Raw genomic sequence first — 18,152 nt, forward strand, 5'->3', positions numbered from 1 at the left:
AGCCTTCAGATTTTAATTCGTTGTGTGTTAGAACACAGTTTGTGCCCTGTACTTACTTTTCAGGATGTCTGCATTATAGTGTGCTGCGGCAAATTTCAGGGAATCATCTGATCTTGTGTCAAAGCTGGAGTGTTCCCTGTTGTGTTGCCAACCTCCTTTCCTCAACTGACATTTGAACATTTTCCAGTACTCTGGGTAAAGTACTGTCATGAGTTCATCCACACTGGACACAGACCGCAACTGCTCTTCCAGGTCTTTGCCTGCATGAGCCTGTGAAAGTAACATGCAAGATTAATTACTTTCTCTATGACACAAGGTTTGTTGGAAACTAGCCTGAAAAACACCTCCTATATTGTAAAATAAAAATGTGCTCAAAGGGGTCCTCATTATAAAAACTGCTTTTGTCAGTCAATGCCAACAGTACTACATTAAGAAATACTGAAATGTTTTGCTTCTGTCACTAATTCTTTATCACATTTGTAATTCAAAATACCTTTGTGAGAAAACAGGTACAGCATTAAGCCAATACAGATATTATAGTTTAGAGATTAATGCATTTTTATCTTGGAAAGAAAAGTTTTCATGCTAAAATCGTGAATGCTTAAACTTCAAAATATTTAAATTATGTTTATGTCATTTAATACTACATACTCTTGAAATAACACCAACTTTTTTTGCTTATTTTCCCCTAAACCAGGAAAATCGAAACACCTAGAAACACAAAAACAATTTTAAAAAAGGAAGAAAATAATTCATGTTATTTTGTACCTTTTTAGGGAAAATCTTACTAAACAAATTCTGTTATACAGCACTAATCCCGAAATCAGTAGGAGTCAAGGACTTTGGTAGCTTTCAGAATCTGAACAGCAAACTCCCTCACTCCTAAGAGTTTCAACTGAAACTCTTTAGGACTCTAAGCACTACATTCCTTAACTTGTTTTTACAGTAGCCTCAAATCCTGTAATCTCGCTTTCTTACTTGCTGGCTTTTACACAAACACTGCAATTGCATCTTCCTAAAATACTACAACTCACATTTACATTCTAATTTCTCACTTACCTGGAAGATCCCTCTATCCTCTTGGATGAAACAACATCCTGCATCAAAAGACCGTCGTTATTCCCTGCCCACTCTTCTCATCCATGAATTGCTGACTTCCCAAAGGGAAGGGCAGGACAGAGAAAGAATTGAAGAACCTTTAGCCACCTTCTCAGCCTACATGGCCCTTAGATGGCAGTATGAGACACCAAATCCAGAGACACAAAATCACTGTGAAACACGTCCAGCAGCTGGCTGCAGATTTACTACAAAACTATTGCTCTAGCCCAGGGAACACTAGGCTGTTCCTAAACCCAGGAATATGTAACTACAGAAACTGAAATTTCAGATTCCTCATTAAACTCCACTACTAACAAAAAGTCATTCAATTCAGTGATTTTGAACACTACAGGAGCAACACAACCAGTTCCAAACTAGCTCACCTGAATCAAAACTGCTCCTTTTCTGATAAACAACTGAAAAGGTACCAAATGGCTCCTGCTGTCACATTCACTTCCTTATCAGGTGTCAAATACAGGAGAAACGCCTTGGGGTAAGGCAGATTCACAGAAGTCATTTCCATAAATACAGTTAAATACAGGAGCCAAAGCTAATACAGATTTCAAAGTCATTTTATGTGTCCAAGAGTTAACAAATTTGAAAGTTCTCTCACTAAAGCCTCCCTAACCACAGTGTCATGACAAACTACTCTGGCCTGAGAGATTTCAACAACCAAGCTATCAGTCTTGGAAATACGCTCATTCAGGACTTCATCTCTTTCCTTGCCTCCGTAAGAAGGGCCCTCTCTGACGCAAGCCACCCAGCAAGCAGTATCTTGGGGCCTTGCCTTCCGATTCACTGGCAACACAGAACATCTCACTTCCCATCAGCCCTGCTCTCCTGGAAGGATGCCACACAGGTTCCTGATCACAGACAAAAACCCAAGCTGAACAAACTACTAATTCGGCCACTGTCTGCTTGCTTTCATTTCTTGAGAGGTGAGAAGAGCAGGGTTTGAGCAGCCTCATTCCTGACAGACTGTTTCCTGAGGGTGCTGCAGCGCATGCCTTGGGTAATAGGAATGAGGTCACTGCCAGTACACCAAATGCCAGTGTTGCAGATGCATGTCTGCCACATGATGGGAATATGAGTGGCACGTGAGGTCATGGCATGGAGACAGCATGTATATCCTGTCACAAGGCTTGATGCCAGTCCATTACATATGGATGAAACCTTTAAAAGTGGTCTGATGAATCCTTTAAAAGCCTCTGCCACCCACTGTAGATAAATGTTGGTTATTGCTATTTCAGATATTCAAAGTACAGGCCTAGATCATCAGAAAAATAAGTAACAAAAGTTGAAATCACTTCATTGATAAGAAGCCAGGGTATAGAGCAGGAAAGAGGTTATATTTGTTAGAAGTAGTATGTGTTGGTGCAATCTTTTTTGGTCAGGAAATCAAGTCATGCCTTTCCAGCTGGACCGAAAATTCGGTATCCACATATAAAATATGTATGACTAAAAGTCAAAATACAAAAGAATTAGTGGCTTTAACAGAGTTTTGTATCAAATTCAATCAAGTATTGTTTCCAACTGCATTTCTTTCTGGATATTGCATGGGCACAAGCACCCTGTGTCTACAAGATGAAGTGCTCACTTTATGTGAACAAAAGGAAAACAATTTCTGGAGCAGACATATAAAACTACTGGGGTTTTGGCTTGGGCTTTTTTTTTTTTTTTTTAGATTAATCATCACTATTGCATCCGAATTATTTTGTGCTTAGTTTAATAAAGCCACTTGCTTGTAACCATGGCTTCAATTAAAACCTACACTGTGAAAAACCAACTTGATTGCTAAAGGGCTTTTGTTCTCTCCCCTCTTCTGATTTAGCAAGAAAGGGAGAAGGAAACCCATACATTTGTAATAAATAAAGGACCTGCAGTGACCAGAGCTAGAAAGAAAAAACAAATAGAAAAAAAGTTGATTTTCTTTCAACGTTTCCAATATTACCTTGACACACAGATCAGTGACCTCTTCCCAAAATGTTCATTGTAAGTCTATGTATTTTAACTGTAGCAAAATTGCTCTCACCTGTGTCAAAATGTTTCATGGCACATACCTAAGGACCTTGTGGAGTGATTCAATTTTGTCTAACAGTCAAACTTTGACATAAACATCAAATAAAATCTTAAGTTCTGATCGATCAGAAGAGTGTGTCCTGCATACAATAAAAGCATCAGATCATTAAGGATTGCTAAAAAGAGTTCCTAGATTTTTAGGAGATGAATGCAACTGCTTCTGTAAATGTAACAGTTGTCTGGCAACATTTTCATTTTGTGCTAATTTTGGTTAATGTGAAAAAAATACACTGACTCAGGCCCTACCTTTTATCCCAGATTCTTTGCTGGCTCTTAACTGTGCACTGGCTTTTAGTATAGGACACTGAAAAAAATAATTAAAACCTCAAAACTTTTTTTCCAGTGGAAATCCAGACACCTGCACAAAATTTATGACAGACACACCTCCATAAGTATGTGCTAGAAATCAGAGCTCTAATTTTTCACTTATCTTATTCAAGTCCAGATTAGTGAAGTTTAGGAAGAAATACAGTCTGTAGATGCAAGTTAATGTCACACTAATAAGCTGGTTATTCCCAAATATAATCTTAAATAAATAAATAAAAAAAAAATTGTTCTATTGTCTGAAAATACTATAATGTTAACAAAGATTGTGATAAGAGAAATTCTACAATTTTTAGGACCAAAGTAAGCTTTTTGATGAATCATAGAATGGCTTGGGTTGGAGGTGTCCTTAAAGATCATCTAGTTCCAAACCCCTGGCCACAGGCAGCAAAACATTCCATTAGACCAGGTTGATTTTCATGTCATCAGTTGCAGTGCTCTCCACATAAAATCCTAGACCAACTGCTCAAGGTTCTTCTGGCAAGACGTTCTGGGATCTATACTCTACATTGAGAAGGAAGCAGGAAATAGTGCCATCAGTGCCTGTAGAGGAAAGAGTTATCTCTGTCCCATGTTTTCTATTTTCTTTGCTGTTTTAAATCAGTTAAGGGGTTGGGTTTTGTGCCTCCCTCCTTTACCTCCCCCTTTTTTTTTTACCACCACTCCTTTTGTAAGCACTTATCTCTGTCCTTTGGTTGGCCATTCTGTGTTTGGGTTTTTTTTGTTTTGTTTTTGTCATTTTCACATATTATCAATGTTGTCTTGCACGACCACCTAAAAACGCTAGAGGCTATATTCTGGAAAAAGATGTTTGTTAAACCTTCGACTAGCCAGTCTCTGCAAGTTAATAGATGATACTGAGCAAAATAACAACTTGAAAACACAAGAATGAATGGAGAATACAGTAAAGACAAGCTTGCTCATTTCACTTCTTCCACATTATTTCCCAGAACAGAGGAAAATGACAAACACACATATAAATCAGGCAGTAAAGCTTGATGACAAGCACTCTCAACTTATGATTTTATAGAATAAGATGTTCCTAATTTTCACAATGTGGCTTTCCATCATATATTATGTCCAGTTTTTCATAGCTTGCAAGGGGAGGGGCAGGATATTAAATAGGCTCTATATCCATTAAAAAAAAAAAAAAAATCAAATCTTTAATAGATTTCCCATGCATTATTTGTCTCTCACATGTCCCTGGTGTCTACCCCTATTATTAATAACAAAGGTCAGAACACTTAATATTTGGCAGCATGCTTGACACATAATTGATGGCGCAATGTGCTATAACAGTACTTTACGCATCTGCTCTGAATATAGTTGTCAGCTCAATTCATTTTCAAGGATTTTGTTGACAATGCTTAATAGGAAAATGCTGTCTATACCCCCCTCCATTTTAATATACTTATATTCTTCATTTATTGACTGACTGGTATGTAGTAAAAGTCAAGTGGTTAAATCCAAATGTTGAAACAATAAGCAAATGAAAATATTGCAAAAGAAAAATATGTATAAACATTTCACTTGCATAATATTTCTTGTAATTTTCTTGTATTTCAGAGCTAGGCTTTTTGGAAGCAGATGACAGTAAAAGAAGAAAATATTCTAATTAAATATCTTAGCCAAAGTTAAGTATTAAGTTAACCTTTTTTTGTTCACCTATACAATCATGCTAAATAGTCTTACTTTTATCTCTTATGCATCAATTTGTCACTAGCAAAATGGAATGACTGCCTGCAGTTGCAACATTTTAAGTTACCCTTCAATACAGTTACAAAACAGTGACTAACAGAAGTGGCAAGTGAACATAATTTTTTAGTTCACATTACCTTAAATAAGCAGTAAGACCACTGCACTTAATTTGAATTAAATCAAAACATTGTGAGAATAGCAGAGATTAGAACTGGTCTCTGCTCCAAAGAGCTTACAAACCACATCAGACAAACATAAAAAGTAAGAATGAAAGTATAAAATAAATAAACCAGTCTGAACTATATTATGATTTAAGTGACCTCTATTCATTCTGGCATTTTATATACCAAGAATAACACCAGGCAAAAAGCCCCAAATAAATGGGTGATGAGGGGACTGTATAAAGCATATAGAAAAGGAAAAATAAACAAGTTTGAGAAGACACTTGAAAGAGAATTTGTTAAAAAAGAAAAAGACATTGGCTATAAGGATAAGCTTAAGACTACAGATGTTTCAGTTCTATATTACATATCACATTTTTTTTTTCTTTTGTCCAGAACAATATTTGAGAGGGTGATGCATAAACTGCTAGAAAAATCATCCTAGGATTATCCTATTTAGCATTGCTCTCCTAGTTGTAAGCACAAGTATTTAAGCTGAGGTACAAAGTGTAAAATTTTCACATGAAGGGAATTTTTTTATGCAAGTCAGCATTTTCCAGGTAAAATTTAATCTAGATATTCTTAGAAAATGCAGAAAGATGTATCTAAGATTATAGATTTGCGCAAAGGCACTTCAGTCCTTCAATCAAACATTTAGCTGCTACTGATTTTCTGAAACATGCTTCTTGCCTAGTGTTTATTCCTCAAGTACCCACATTCTTGAATTGTTCTCAACCTTCCCTAATGGTACTTTCATGCATTCAATGGTAATTACTTATGAAAATACCCTTTTTTGACCTGAGTCTGATTTCCCTGGGAAGCAGAGAAAAAAATAATTCTAGTTGCTTTCTAAAGCAACTCCCTGCTCTGCTGCCTGGTCTCTTTAGAAGCTTGCCTTAAATGGCCACTTCTCCCAGGTTCCTATGAATTTGGGTAATTAAGACACTGCTGTAGGTATCACAGTATCTCATGCAATTAGAGATGGTAATGCCATAGTGCCATGACAGAAATCCATACAGTCCAGATGCGTGCACATGTGCACAGAAACAGGAAAAGAAAAGGTGTCAAATACCATTCCTGACCATGATGGAAAGAGGCTTGGTGGCACCTTATCCAGACTCTGAATATCTATGGCCTTTTTTGAAGTAATTTCACAACTAGATAACAGTAACAGAAATGGTTTTGTTCTCATGCACTTCAGCCTGATCTTTGAAATTTGCATTGCTCCACAGCAGTAGCCTTCAACTTGTATTCTTAAATTCCACACAGACCATTTCTAAGAATACGGCAAGTCATAATTGCAAAGTAAAATACAAAAATCAAGCCCGTTATCAATGGACTTGATTCACTATTCAGGAACTTGCACTAGATGAGCCCTCAAATTACAGGTCAAAGGCTGCACAGCAGCCATGGAAAGTTGTAGGATAACCATTTGGTAAGTGCAGCTACATCTGGATTATTTAATTGAGACAAAGACTCATGCCAAAGCTTCCAGCTAGCATTAAGAGTAGATTGGGATTCAACAAGGATTTGGATTATTGCTGCCGAAAGGCTTCCAACTGATTAAATCTTGGAGATATCAGGCAGTGCAATCTGTATGAGATTTGTGTTATTTTCTTGGTCATCCACAGCTACAGTGATCAGTCGGTGATGAATGCAAGGATCACCATGCATGACCAGACAAAACGGGAAAACGTTTGTAAATCAAAACTATTTATAAGTAAAACACACTTGCAAAGTGAAATTAAAGGACAACACTGTGATGACTGCTGGGTAATCAAAGTGGCTAACAGACACAGCAATCCACTGGAAAGAAGACAGCCAGCAGCATGAGAACTCCAGTGCCCTCTGCAAAACAGCCATCGCAGCTGGTGAAGTTCTGGTGCCAATTGTGTATGCCCCAACTGTGAGGCATCTGGGTTGACACCACATGGCAGTTCTGGAGAATTTGACACATTATAGAAACAATATGTTTGCTTTGAATACTTTTAAGTAACTTTTAACTAACATTGAGGAAAGTGAATCATGGAATTCTGAAAACTGAAGTACTTCAAACCAGAACTCGAACTAAAAATTGTGGTTATCTTACTATCTCGGAAGATAAAACACCAGTTAAGCAAAATTTTGTAACAGTTTGGATATTATTTTGTTTTGGTTTTATACCTTGCAACTTTTTGTTTTCCTTCCAACAGTCAGATGTGTCTCATTAAAATCAGTACACAAGAATAAACTATAAGGCCTTTATAAGAAAGTTGTTTATTTTCAGTCTGTACTGAGCTTTCACTGGTATTATCATTACTGTTATTAACAACTGCCATTATCTTTGTCAGTAAAAGCAAACAAATACAGAGACAGTTTTTGAAGAAAACTATTATCCTGGTAATGCTGCAATTACCTGTCATCAAGTCAGCAGCTGTAACACAGGCAGTGAGTATTAAAAACCTTCTCAGTATCAAGCAGAGATTTACTAAGCTTCTAAGCATGAAGGTAAGGGACAGCCCTTTCATTTAATTTGAATGCCAGATCATGCTAAGATCCTGCTTGAGCACAGTATGTGAGCTATGCAGAGATGTCCTAGACCCTAACGAGTGAAAAGTAAGAGTTCTGGCCATGTATCAAATGATGGGCTTCAAAAAGGCAGTAGATACAGTTTTAATGTAAGGTTTTCTATTCTACAGGTCAAAAGTACATACAAAAAGGTTTCACTAAAAGCCAGAATAAGAAATTGCACATTCTTAAGAACATTCCTGAGTTATGCTGAACACGCAGGCTACAGCACGTGGTGTGTTCTCACTGTGATGAGTGTGTGTAGTTTTCAATTCAACACTTGTTTAGTCTTCAATTTTGAACAATGTAGCCATTTGTAGGACAGAAAGATTATATGAACATGTTACCTCTTATCATTGTTGTATAATTTCTCTCACTACCAGGTAACTTTCCTTTTAACCAAGTTTTTAAAATCACTATCTGAAGCCCTGAACAAATGTAATTAATATATGATCTAAATATTTAGCAACAGGTAACAGGATTTCTTGAATCACTTATCCTTTTAAAATGGTTCTTAAAATAAATTATTTCATAGGCCATGAAACAAGATCAAGTGAATTTCAAAGAAAAAGTTGAACTTTATTCCCAAACAAATGTCTTAATCTAATAGGACATGATTTCTGTTTTGTTAAACAAACCTTGCACACAGTTTACAGATCCATACAGAAATATTAATTAGAAGACCACCTACCTTGTCACATTGCCTATTTCAACAAATATTCCAGCTCTAAACACAATACGCTACTTAAAACTCAACAAAAAACTAAAGAATAATCAGTATGTTAGAACACAGAAAAATCTTAAATTATTACAAACAAGTTTTGCATATATGGAAAAGAAAAAAAATATCACATAAAGTCTCTTAGAAACCTGGGCATTTCATTCTATTTTAGATTTTCTAAGAGTACACCATTAAAATTAGATTGTTATCTATTTTATTTAGCATCACATTTCTTCAAGTAATTTTTTACACAAGTCACTAAAAAGTCTATTTGGTAACTCAAAGTAACATCATACAGCTAAGCCTTTGGTAACTAAGTATTAAATTGTGAGATTTCATTAATAAACAAAATACCAGAAGCACCTTTTATTTTTGTTGTCAATGTATTACCCAAATATTTTATGTAAAGATTCTTTATTAATGTAAGCAAAAGAAAGAGATCATCTTTCAGTAGCCTGAGGTAGATACAGAATGCAAAGGACCTGCTACCTTCTGTCCACTTGTGCCCAACCTGATAACTTGTGTCTGAAATTTGTTCAGTCCTAAATTCTGTGTGGAACATGCTTTGGATGACTACCTGTTACAGAGAAGATACACAAAAATAAAAATGTTTGTTCAGACATTGACTCTATAATAACTTTTTCCTTTTTGCTTTCCCTGATGAGTTAACTTCATTACAACTATGACATAAAAGACCAGTAGTTCCGTGGAGCTGTCACATCCCTTATAGGGAAATAAAAATAAAAAACAAGGGGTTTTGATCACAAAAAGAGAAGTAATGCTTCTGTATCACCAAAGGAGAAAGCTCATTGTACCATGTAAAACCTGACAGGTATTAAGAGATTTGTCAGCAAGGCATGAGAGATGGAGAAAGGCAAATGAATCCTTGAGAACAGCAAATCCAAAAAATAGATTTGAGACTTGGTCACAATTCCCTTTCATGCAACCAAAGCAGGAGAAATGTATGCTGCCCATTATTTTTGGCTTAAATTATTCTGAATAGTGTATTGTACTGTAATGTTACTTAAAAAGGGTCAGGGAACATCAGCCGTATTAAATTAGATCCTAATTTATACTGACAGGACACAGAGTAATCCAATGCTGAACACAGTATGCTATCAGAAGACTTTTTGAATGAGGCTTGACTGCGGAATGAAGTTTTTGCAATCCAAGATTTACAAAATATGCCCTGAGCTATCATCTTCCTCTGGATTGCAAGAACACGTATAATCTCTTATGGAAGGTATAATACTGCATTTTGAAATCCATTATAGTTGCCATTAGTTAAGACTTGTCCTATACCACCATGCTGCATTCTTCTCCAGACCCAGAAACTAATGAAAAAGAAAAATATATAATATACATATTAAAAGGAGGCATATAGAGAGAAGAAAAAGAGGCTCTAGTTATTCAGAGTCTGTAGAAAGATACAATGAAGATGTTTAAAGTTAAGCTAAGCTTATGAATAAACCTTACTCTTATATTGAAATATTTACTCATATTAGCTCTTTATTTGCTCTTAGAAGTAAACAATTATTTTATTGGAAAAAAAAAGGTTTTGTGTCACTGTATTTTGCATTCAACTGGTCACAGTCTTGAACAGAACTTTTAAGTAAACAAACCAGGTATCAGGTATGTGAGCTGAAAATGGAAGTGAGGGAAGAAAGTGACAAGGAAGTAAAAGCAGCAAGATAGGGCAACCTCACAGTCTCAGGCTGAGATTTTATTCTTCAGAAGCAAAGGCACACTTCTCAAGATAACAGATTCTAATACAAAAGGAAGAAACAATTAAAGGGCTCTAGACTTTCTGAATAAAACAGATCTTCTTGCATTAGTCAATTTCCTCAAAAGGTTTTACAGTTTTGTTGAGATTTTAGCAAAAGAAAGTGTCAAAGAAGGAAAGTTTATGCAGAAGAGGAATTTCAAATTCTATAGCACTACCAGCAACCCTTAAGGAAGCACTTTTTCAAGCATATACAACCACTTCCCAAAGTCAATCTGCAGTGATTGTTTGTAATGGTTTGAACAAAATTAATGCAGTAGAAGGATTCCTTTGCCTTTTTTCCCAGCAGCTAATTGTGTACACCATGAAGGACACACATGTCTGCAGGATTGCAGTCCTGGAAATCGGAATTTTGGACACACACTTGTTAATACCAAGAGCCCATTGTAGTCACTGAGGTTACCATTTACAGGACCAGACCATGAAACAATTTCTGACTGTTCTTTGCACACGTTTCGAGCATTTCTTTTACTGAGAACTGCAATTTCCTCAAGGCTTTGAGACAGCAGCTCTTTTCAAACAAAGTAGATTCAGACACAAGGAACACATGTCCCATTAGAGTAACTGGCAGTGAGAATGACATTTCTGGTATGCTGAATTAGATTTTGTTTCAAAAGAAAGTGTTTTGTTTATTTTCAATTTTATTTGAACTAAGATCGCAAAGGAGGGGAAAAATGTAAATGAATGATCTTTAAGAACATTTTGTTTCATACTGAAATAGCTTTAAGACAATCTGGAGAGCAATTATTAACATAGCTTAATAAACACATATGGCAGATGCTGTTACATATTTTTATTAATTTATCTGGAGGTTATTTCTGACATCCTACCCTACAATCCCCCATACTGTCTTAAGTCTTTGAAAAGTCACATAAGAGTCACTCTAAATTACTAGGGACAAAACTAAAACAGTATCTATTAAATTCCTGTTTTCCCTGAGAAGGAAAGGAACAAAGAATGCAGAGTTTTACTGTTCCAAAAGACTCAGATTTTAAAAGTGTAGCCTTAATATGTCTCTCTGCAGTTCTTTGCATTTGGATCAATTAGAACTTTAACTATGGCATAACTGTTTTTTGGTGGGTTTTTTTTGTTTAGTTTTGGTGTTTTGTTTTGTTTTTTTTTGTGGGTTTTTTGTGTTTTTTTTTTTTTAAGATGTAATTCAAATTGACTGTGCCTTTAAATGAATGTGCCCAGATGCTATGGGTACAGCTAATCACAGGCACAAAGGCCCAGTCAAGGTCAGGCTGCAAGTTTGTCTCTAATTGCCCAGTTGTACATTCCTTGTTCACCCAAATCTTTTGCCGACTTGAGTAGGATTTTTGTTTAGTAAGGATTACAGGATTTTGCCTCCTAGCTTAAGGACTGCATCTATACATCACTGTGTGCAGTATGATTCAGTCCCTACAGGTACAGTGTCTGCAGTTTTACTAGCCTGAAATGTCATGTTGTGCTTTTTAATCTTTCACCCTCACAAAGCCCTAAAACTCAGTTTCCTTCTGTTACGCTAAACTTTCTTTAGCTCTTCTATGGTCAAGATTATTGGACCTGTCACCTGGCAGCCAGTGTGTGTCTCATTGCTGCTTCATTTTTCATTTCAAACATGCTAATTTGCTTTCAAAACCTACTGACCGAGCTACCTTATTAGTCATTCTGCTAAAATACAAAGACAGTATTTTTCCTACCCTAAAGTCTTTCTCCTAAATCCTTGGTTACATTTCAGCTCCTTATTAAAGCAGTCTGCTAAGTTTTAGACGATCTTACCGATGCCCATAATAGCTTTTGTTGACTTCTCTGAACATTTTTGCCTGTCACAGCATGTTTGTACTATTAATTCTCAATTCCAATTTTCTTTTCAGATGTTTACATCAGGTCGCCTGCGGTCCGTCCATAGTTTACCCCCCAACATGTGTTGATAAAACATCTTTGCACCATTAGGCAAACAGTACAATCTAGACAAAGTGCATGCTATCATTTTTTATCAGACCAGCTGTATGACTCAAAGGCAAGGGCATTTCTACGTTGTCAGTTCAGGCCTGTTGGTCTCTTCCTCATCCAAACTGGATGCATGAGGAAACCGAGACACAGCTGACGGGAGAATTCACTCAAGGGCCCACTTCTAACAGTGCAAATACAAAATGCCACAAGTTCATCTCCAGAAAGCCAACCATATCTTGGGCTACATCCAAAGGAGCGTGGCCAGCAGATCGTGGGAGGTAATTCTCCTCCTCTACTCCACTCTCACGAGACCCCACCCACAGTACTGCATTCAGCTCTGGGGCCCCCAGCACTGGAAAGACATGGACCTATTGGAGAGGGTCCAGAGAAGGGCCAAAAAAACTGATCAGAGGGATGAAGCACCTCTTCTATAAGGAAAGGCTGAGGAGTTGGGATTGTTCAGACTGTAAAAACAGAAGACTTCAGGGAGACCTTGTCGAGGCCTTTCAGCTCTTAAAAGAGGCCTATAAGAAAGATAGGGAAAAACTTTTTAGCAGGGCCTTTTGTGATATGGTGAGGTCTGATGGTTTTAAACTAAACGAGGGGAGATTCAGGCTAGATGCAAGGAAGAAATTTTTTGCAATGAGGATGGCAGAATACTGGAACAGGTTGCCCAGAGAGATGGTGGATGTGCCATCCCTGGAGACATTCGAGGCTAGGCTGATGTGCTTCTGGGCAACCTGGTCTAGTTGAAGATGTCCCTGCTCATTGCAGGGGGGTTGGACTAGATGACCTCTGAAAGTCCTTTCCAAACCAAAATGATTCTATGATTCTACATCCCAGCTGGTCTGGCACCAATAAAGCCCTTCTGCCTCCTCCCAGAGCATGCAACTGCCACCTGCAGCATTACACTCCACAAACACCTTTCCAGGTGGCTGAAACACACCCTCTGACTATTTAAAAAACAAACCATACTCAAAACCAACAACAAAAATGCCTCCAAACAAAAGAACCCTCCAAAACAATAAAAATTTATGCCTCAGATGTTACATAGGAGATAAGGGAACTCAAACTGCTGTGCTCAAGTGTGTGGTCAGCCTGCTCTGGGGGCTTACCACACCGCATCAACAGGGGTTGGACCCATACCCAAGCAGCCTAGGGCCTAGAGTTTGGTCTCTACTACAGTCCACAAAGACCACCTGGATATAGTCTTTGCTTCCTTAGGAAATACCATGTACCATTCTACCAAGATCAGTGGTCTTCAGCTTATGCTGGTGTTTGGGCAACATCAAATTTCCTGTTGGCCTCAGTTTTAACTGTTCAAGCAATACATTAACTGTGCACCACATTTAAAGAGAACTCACTGAGACACTGTGAGTTAACAGACTGATTTTTGTCTTATGAGAGGTCAACACACTAACACATTTTTATTAGCAAAGCCTCTTTTCTGTACAACTGTGAATTATGGCATTTTAAAAGTATAGAACAAATATCATAAACATATAACTATAATTATTTTCCATCCTCTGGTGTACATGCATTTCAGTATAATTTTATTGTCATTTGAACAAGATTTTTGGAGCAGTAGATGAAAGATTAAGAATTGGTTACATAAGAATCAGAAGCATTAACTGAAAAGACACACTAAGTATATTCATTTAGTTAAAAAGCCACCAGTTCATTGCAAGCAACAGAAGATGTATAATCACTGCTCCCGTTTTGTAGTTTCTCTGATACTCCTATGTGAGGGATCAGAATACTATTTAACAGGGTCTGCTGTCCAGGTTACATTACGTTCCCAGTAGGTGTGAAATAGTCATTGTCAATTGACATACACAGCTGTATTTTCCATGCTTGAAAAGCATGTGCTACTTAGGAGATTTTATCAGCTGTTTACTTTAAACACCAAAAAGCACTTTAACTCTTAAACAAGGGATGTGAAGTCAGTGCCTCGTCTGGGACACTGCTCCAAGGCCATAGTCAATAGGCACTGTCAGGTCTGGATCACATGCAGAGACAATTTTCTTTTTGGGACTCAAGCAACAGTGTGGTTATCATACTCTAGTTGCCCTTGGCATATACAGTAGCAGTAGAGTACACAGCTGATTGCCAGATAATGCAGTAACCAGTAGATGCTTGCTGGTTTTTCATGAGAACGTATAAGTCTCTTTCAGTATCATGGTATTCAGTCACAACAAGTAAAGGAGGCTGGATTAGCTTCAAAGGCTAGACTGCTGTAATTTAAATGAAAGCTGAGTTACCTTGTTATTCTGTCTGTAAGCAACATAGAGCAAACTCATGGAGGTCACGAATCAGAACTCGACAATCCAATTTTTGGAAGGTAACTAGCCCTGCCAAGTAAGTGCACATCTTTAAACTGAACTTAAAACTAGCTTTTATGTGAATTGAAATTCTTGTGTGGCTTATTCTGACCTTCTTTCAGTAAAGCCTGCACTAAGCCATGGTAGTTTGTAGCCTAGAGACAGGACAGAAAATACTTTCTCGCTGAAGTATCCAGATATATCTTTTCCATTCTCAGCCTTTTTCAGATTTTTAACAAATACTTGTCATTTAAGGATGGATCCCTGTTCTCTGCAACCATATGCGGTTGGTTTCCTGAGCTTAATCCCAGCATTCTCTCAGAACATTCCTTACATGAAATGCCTAAAACTCCTCTCAAAAGTCTTTAAGACCAAATGACACATGAATTAAAATCTCTCCGCAGTGCTTGTCTATGCAACAGTATCTGCACCTACTAATTCTGCCCTCAGACGCCAGTGCTGCCTAAGTCAGCATCTTAGGGCTAAACACACTTGCAGGTAGTTTTGGAAAGCACATGGACATTGCTGACATGAGTGGCAACATGTTCATGATACTCTCCATTTACAAGATTAGTATTCGAATAGTAACTGTAGGAAATACATGGGAAAGGGAGTGGTACTATAAATCTTCTGTTCCTACAGCTTTGCCCAGTGGCAATAAAAAAGACCACACACACTAAAGCCCTATCTCAATTGTTTGAGATAGCCATGTCAGGCAAACATCACTGGCAGACAGAATTACACCTATTTATTAGTATGTCCAAACTTGAAGAAGCAAAATTTCTGGGGAAAACAAAGGAAAAGCACTCTGTAACTGACCACACCAATAATCTTGATAAATGGCTTTACATTTCCTAATAAATGTAAGGCAGAAAATATCCTTGTTATCAAATCCTGAATCAGGAAGTACAGCATATTACAAAGACGTTGATTTGCTGTTATATTTAAAGTTATTGCCTAGGATTTATACTTAATCTGGTCTTCAGAAAGCACAAGCTATCCTAGACAAAAATAAATGGCAGAAAGCCCACATCCAGACAGAAAATATGGCATATTATTATGAATAATTTGCTTATGATCTTTGTCAAAGGAATGTTAAATAGACAATGCAGTAGAGTCAAATCCAGCAACAATATAAATTTCACAAATACAGTTATGTGCTTGATAATTTCAGATTTATCACAGGTATATTAATGAATCACATTTACATGATTTCAGATATATTAGTGGGTCACATGGAAACATTTTTTATGTTTAAGGAACAGACAATATGTGGGAAGAATTAAAGAATGGGGAAATAATCTCCCAAATGTAGCAAAAATAGGTAAATGTAGCCTCAATCTAAAATTTGAGTGGCTATTGCTTGTTTTTATTCATGTACCTGACTGCCTTACAAAAGGACATATTTTGGAAAAAAAAAACAAAACAAAACAAAAGTATTTAGCTCCTCTCGAAAAAAAGGTGGCACAAAGACATGGATCTAAAAGCCAAACTTTTATGACATTGACAATGTTTGTAACTTATATTAGAAGTCCAGATTCTGCAACTCATGTGGTTACAAAAAAAAAAAAAAAAGTCTTTAAATTCTAATTAACATCTCCCACATTTGAAGGACAGGTGTTCAGAACAGATTGAGAAAGCTAATACATAGAAAATTTCATCCCACAAAGAAGTTACTTTGCATTGAGAGACAGGTGAACTTCACCAGAGACACAATTTACACAGACAAATTATAATTTCTCAACAAATGAAAAAATAACCCTGATTTACATTGCTGGGGAGGGACTCTTCATTATGGACTGTAGTGATAGGACACGGGGTAACAGGCTAAAACTTAAACAGGGGAAGTTTAGATTGGATATAAGGAAGAAATTCTTTACTGTAAGGGGGGTGAGGCACTGGAATGGGTTGCCCAGGGAAGCTGCGAATGCTCCATCCCTGATGGTGTTCAAGGCCAGGCTGGACAGAGCCTTGGGTGGCATGGTTTAGTGTGAGGTGTCCCTGCCCATGTCAGGGGGTTGGAACTAGATGGTCTTAAGGTCCTTTCCAACCGTAACTATTCTATGAAATGACAAAAACTGGAGAAGCCTCCCATTCTGACTCTTGCATTGTTCCTGCGTGTGTTGTTACAGGACTCCCAAGAAATCCCTCCTCCTACTCCTCTCCACTCTTCCCCTGGACCCTCAATTTTAACATCTATTTCTTTGGGATTTCATCTTCTTTCCTTCAATATTGACTTAAGAGTAGTGTTTTACCTTCTGATCTCATCTCCTTGGATATCATCAGGGAAACCAGAGCTCCTATAACAATACTGAAAGGATTAACAGCAGTAGAATAGCAGTCTCCTTAACAAGCCTAAACACAAAAACTGGAAACAGAAGAATAATAACTCAATTTTACAGCAGCATTCCAGGTTTTGACATTTTTTTGACATTTCTGACATCTGCACATTCCCCACGGGAATGTGGGGTATTAACTTGACCATTTCTAAAAATGTGAATGCATTTCTATGTGCCTCCCCCCTTTCATTGCCAAATAATAGCTTGCATAAACTAGTAACTTGAACAAAATATTTAAGTTGTAAAAGCATGGTGTATTTGTATGCTATAAACACACAGCATACTCCACTAAACTATTATTTGAGTTACACAAAAAGGAAGCAGGTTTGGGGTTGGGTTTTTTTTCTTTTTCTCTTGTTTTGTTTGTTTGCTTAATGCTGGCTAGCACTGGATACTTGCTGTTCCTCCCAGAATAACAGAATTATTTGGGCTGGAAAGGTCCTCCAACAGCCATTTAGTCAAACCTAGATCAAAGACAAAAAAAATCTACAACCTCTCTACAACCCCTCTGGGAACCTTGTTCTGATGCTTAACCATTTCCCCCTCCTCCTTTTTATTTTTTTTTTCCTTCTATCTTTTGGAAGCCTCTCCTGTTTCTACTTAGCATCACTGTCTCTTATTCTAAGCCTGTGCACCTCACTGAAGAGCCAAGCTCCCTCTTCTTAGCAACTTCAAGTTTTGGAAGACCACTATTAGGTCCCATCCTTTCAGACTCTTCTCATAGGGCATGTTTTTCAGCTGATTTTGGTGGCCCACTGCTACATACAAACAAGTTCATCAACATACCTGCTGCAGAAGACAGCATCAAAAGCCTTGCTGAAGTAGAGGTAGTTGAAATCCACTTCTCTGCCCTTATCCACAGATCTAGTAATGTCAACATCAATGGTGATCAGATTATGCAATCATGTTTTAGCCTTAGCATAACCATGCTGCCTCCAAAAGGATCCCATTTAGCAGTTCTCAGTACAAAACAAAGTTTGCTCTATCAAAGGCCAGGACATGTACTCTGCTACTTGCCTTCCTCACTCACCTCAGGATGTTTGCTCTAATAATTAATGGCTGCTAAAAGCCAAGGCTGCTACTGATTATTACCTCCTTAGCCAGTTCTTTATTTGGAAGAACAGCATCACCTACGTATACCGCATC

The 18,152-nt window shown here is 37.4% G+C and overlaps 1 protein-coding gene across 2 annotated transcripts in view; it reads right to left on the reverse strand.

Moving 5' to 3' along the window:
* VEGFC (vascular endothelial growth factor C) overlaps positions 1 to 18,152 on the reverse strand; it is a 71,868-nt gene that overhangs the window by 20,586 nt on the left and 33,130 nt on the right. The window contains exons 1-2 of one of the 2 annotated variants that reach the window (XM_062622647.1): positions 1,060 to 1,215; positions 57 to 270 (exon numbers count right to left, since the gene is read on the reverse strand). In XM_062622647.1, the coding sequence (XP_062478631.1) occupies positions 57 to 210 (154 nt within the window). In that variant the 5' untranslated portion in view covers positions 211 to 270; positions 1,060 to 1,215. Of the gene's footprint in view, positions 1 to 56; positions 271 to 1,059; positions 1,216 to 18,152 lie in introns of those variants that run through there. The other variant, XM_062622561.1, reaches the window with a different exon arrangement.

Source organism: Pezoporus occidentalis, unplaced genomic scaffold (genome assembly GCF_034315485.1).
Source record: "Pezoporus occidentalis ecotype Australia unplaced genomic scaffold, CSIRO_AGI_Poc_V1 ctg1, whole genome shotgun sequence".
Taxonomy (NCBI): domain Eukaryota; kingdom Metazoa; phylum Chordata; class Aves; order Psittaciformes; family Psittacidae; genus Pezoporus; species Pezoporus occidentalis.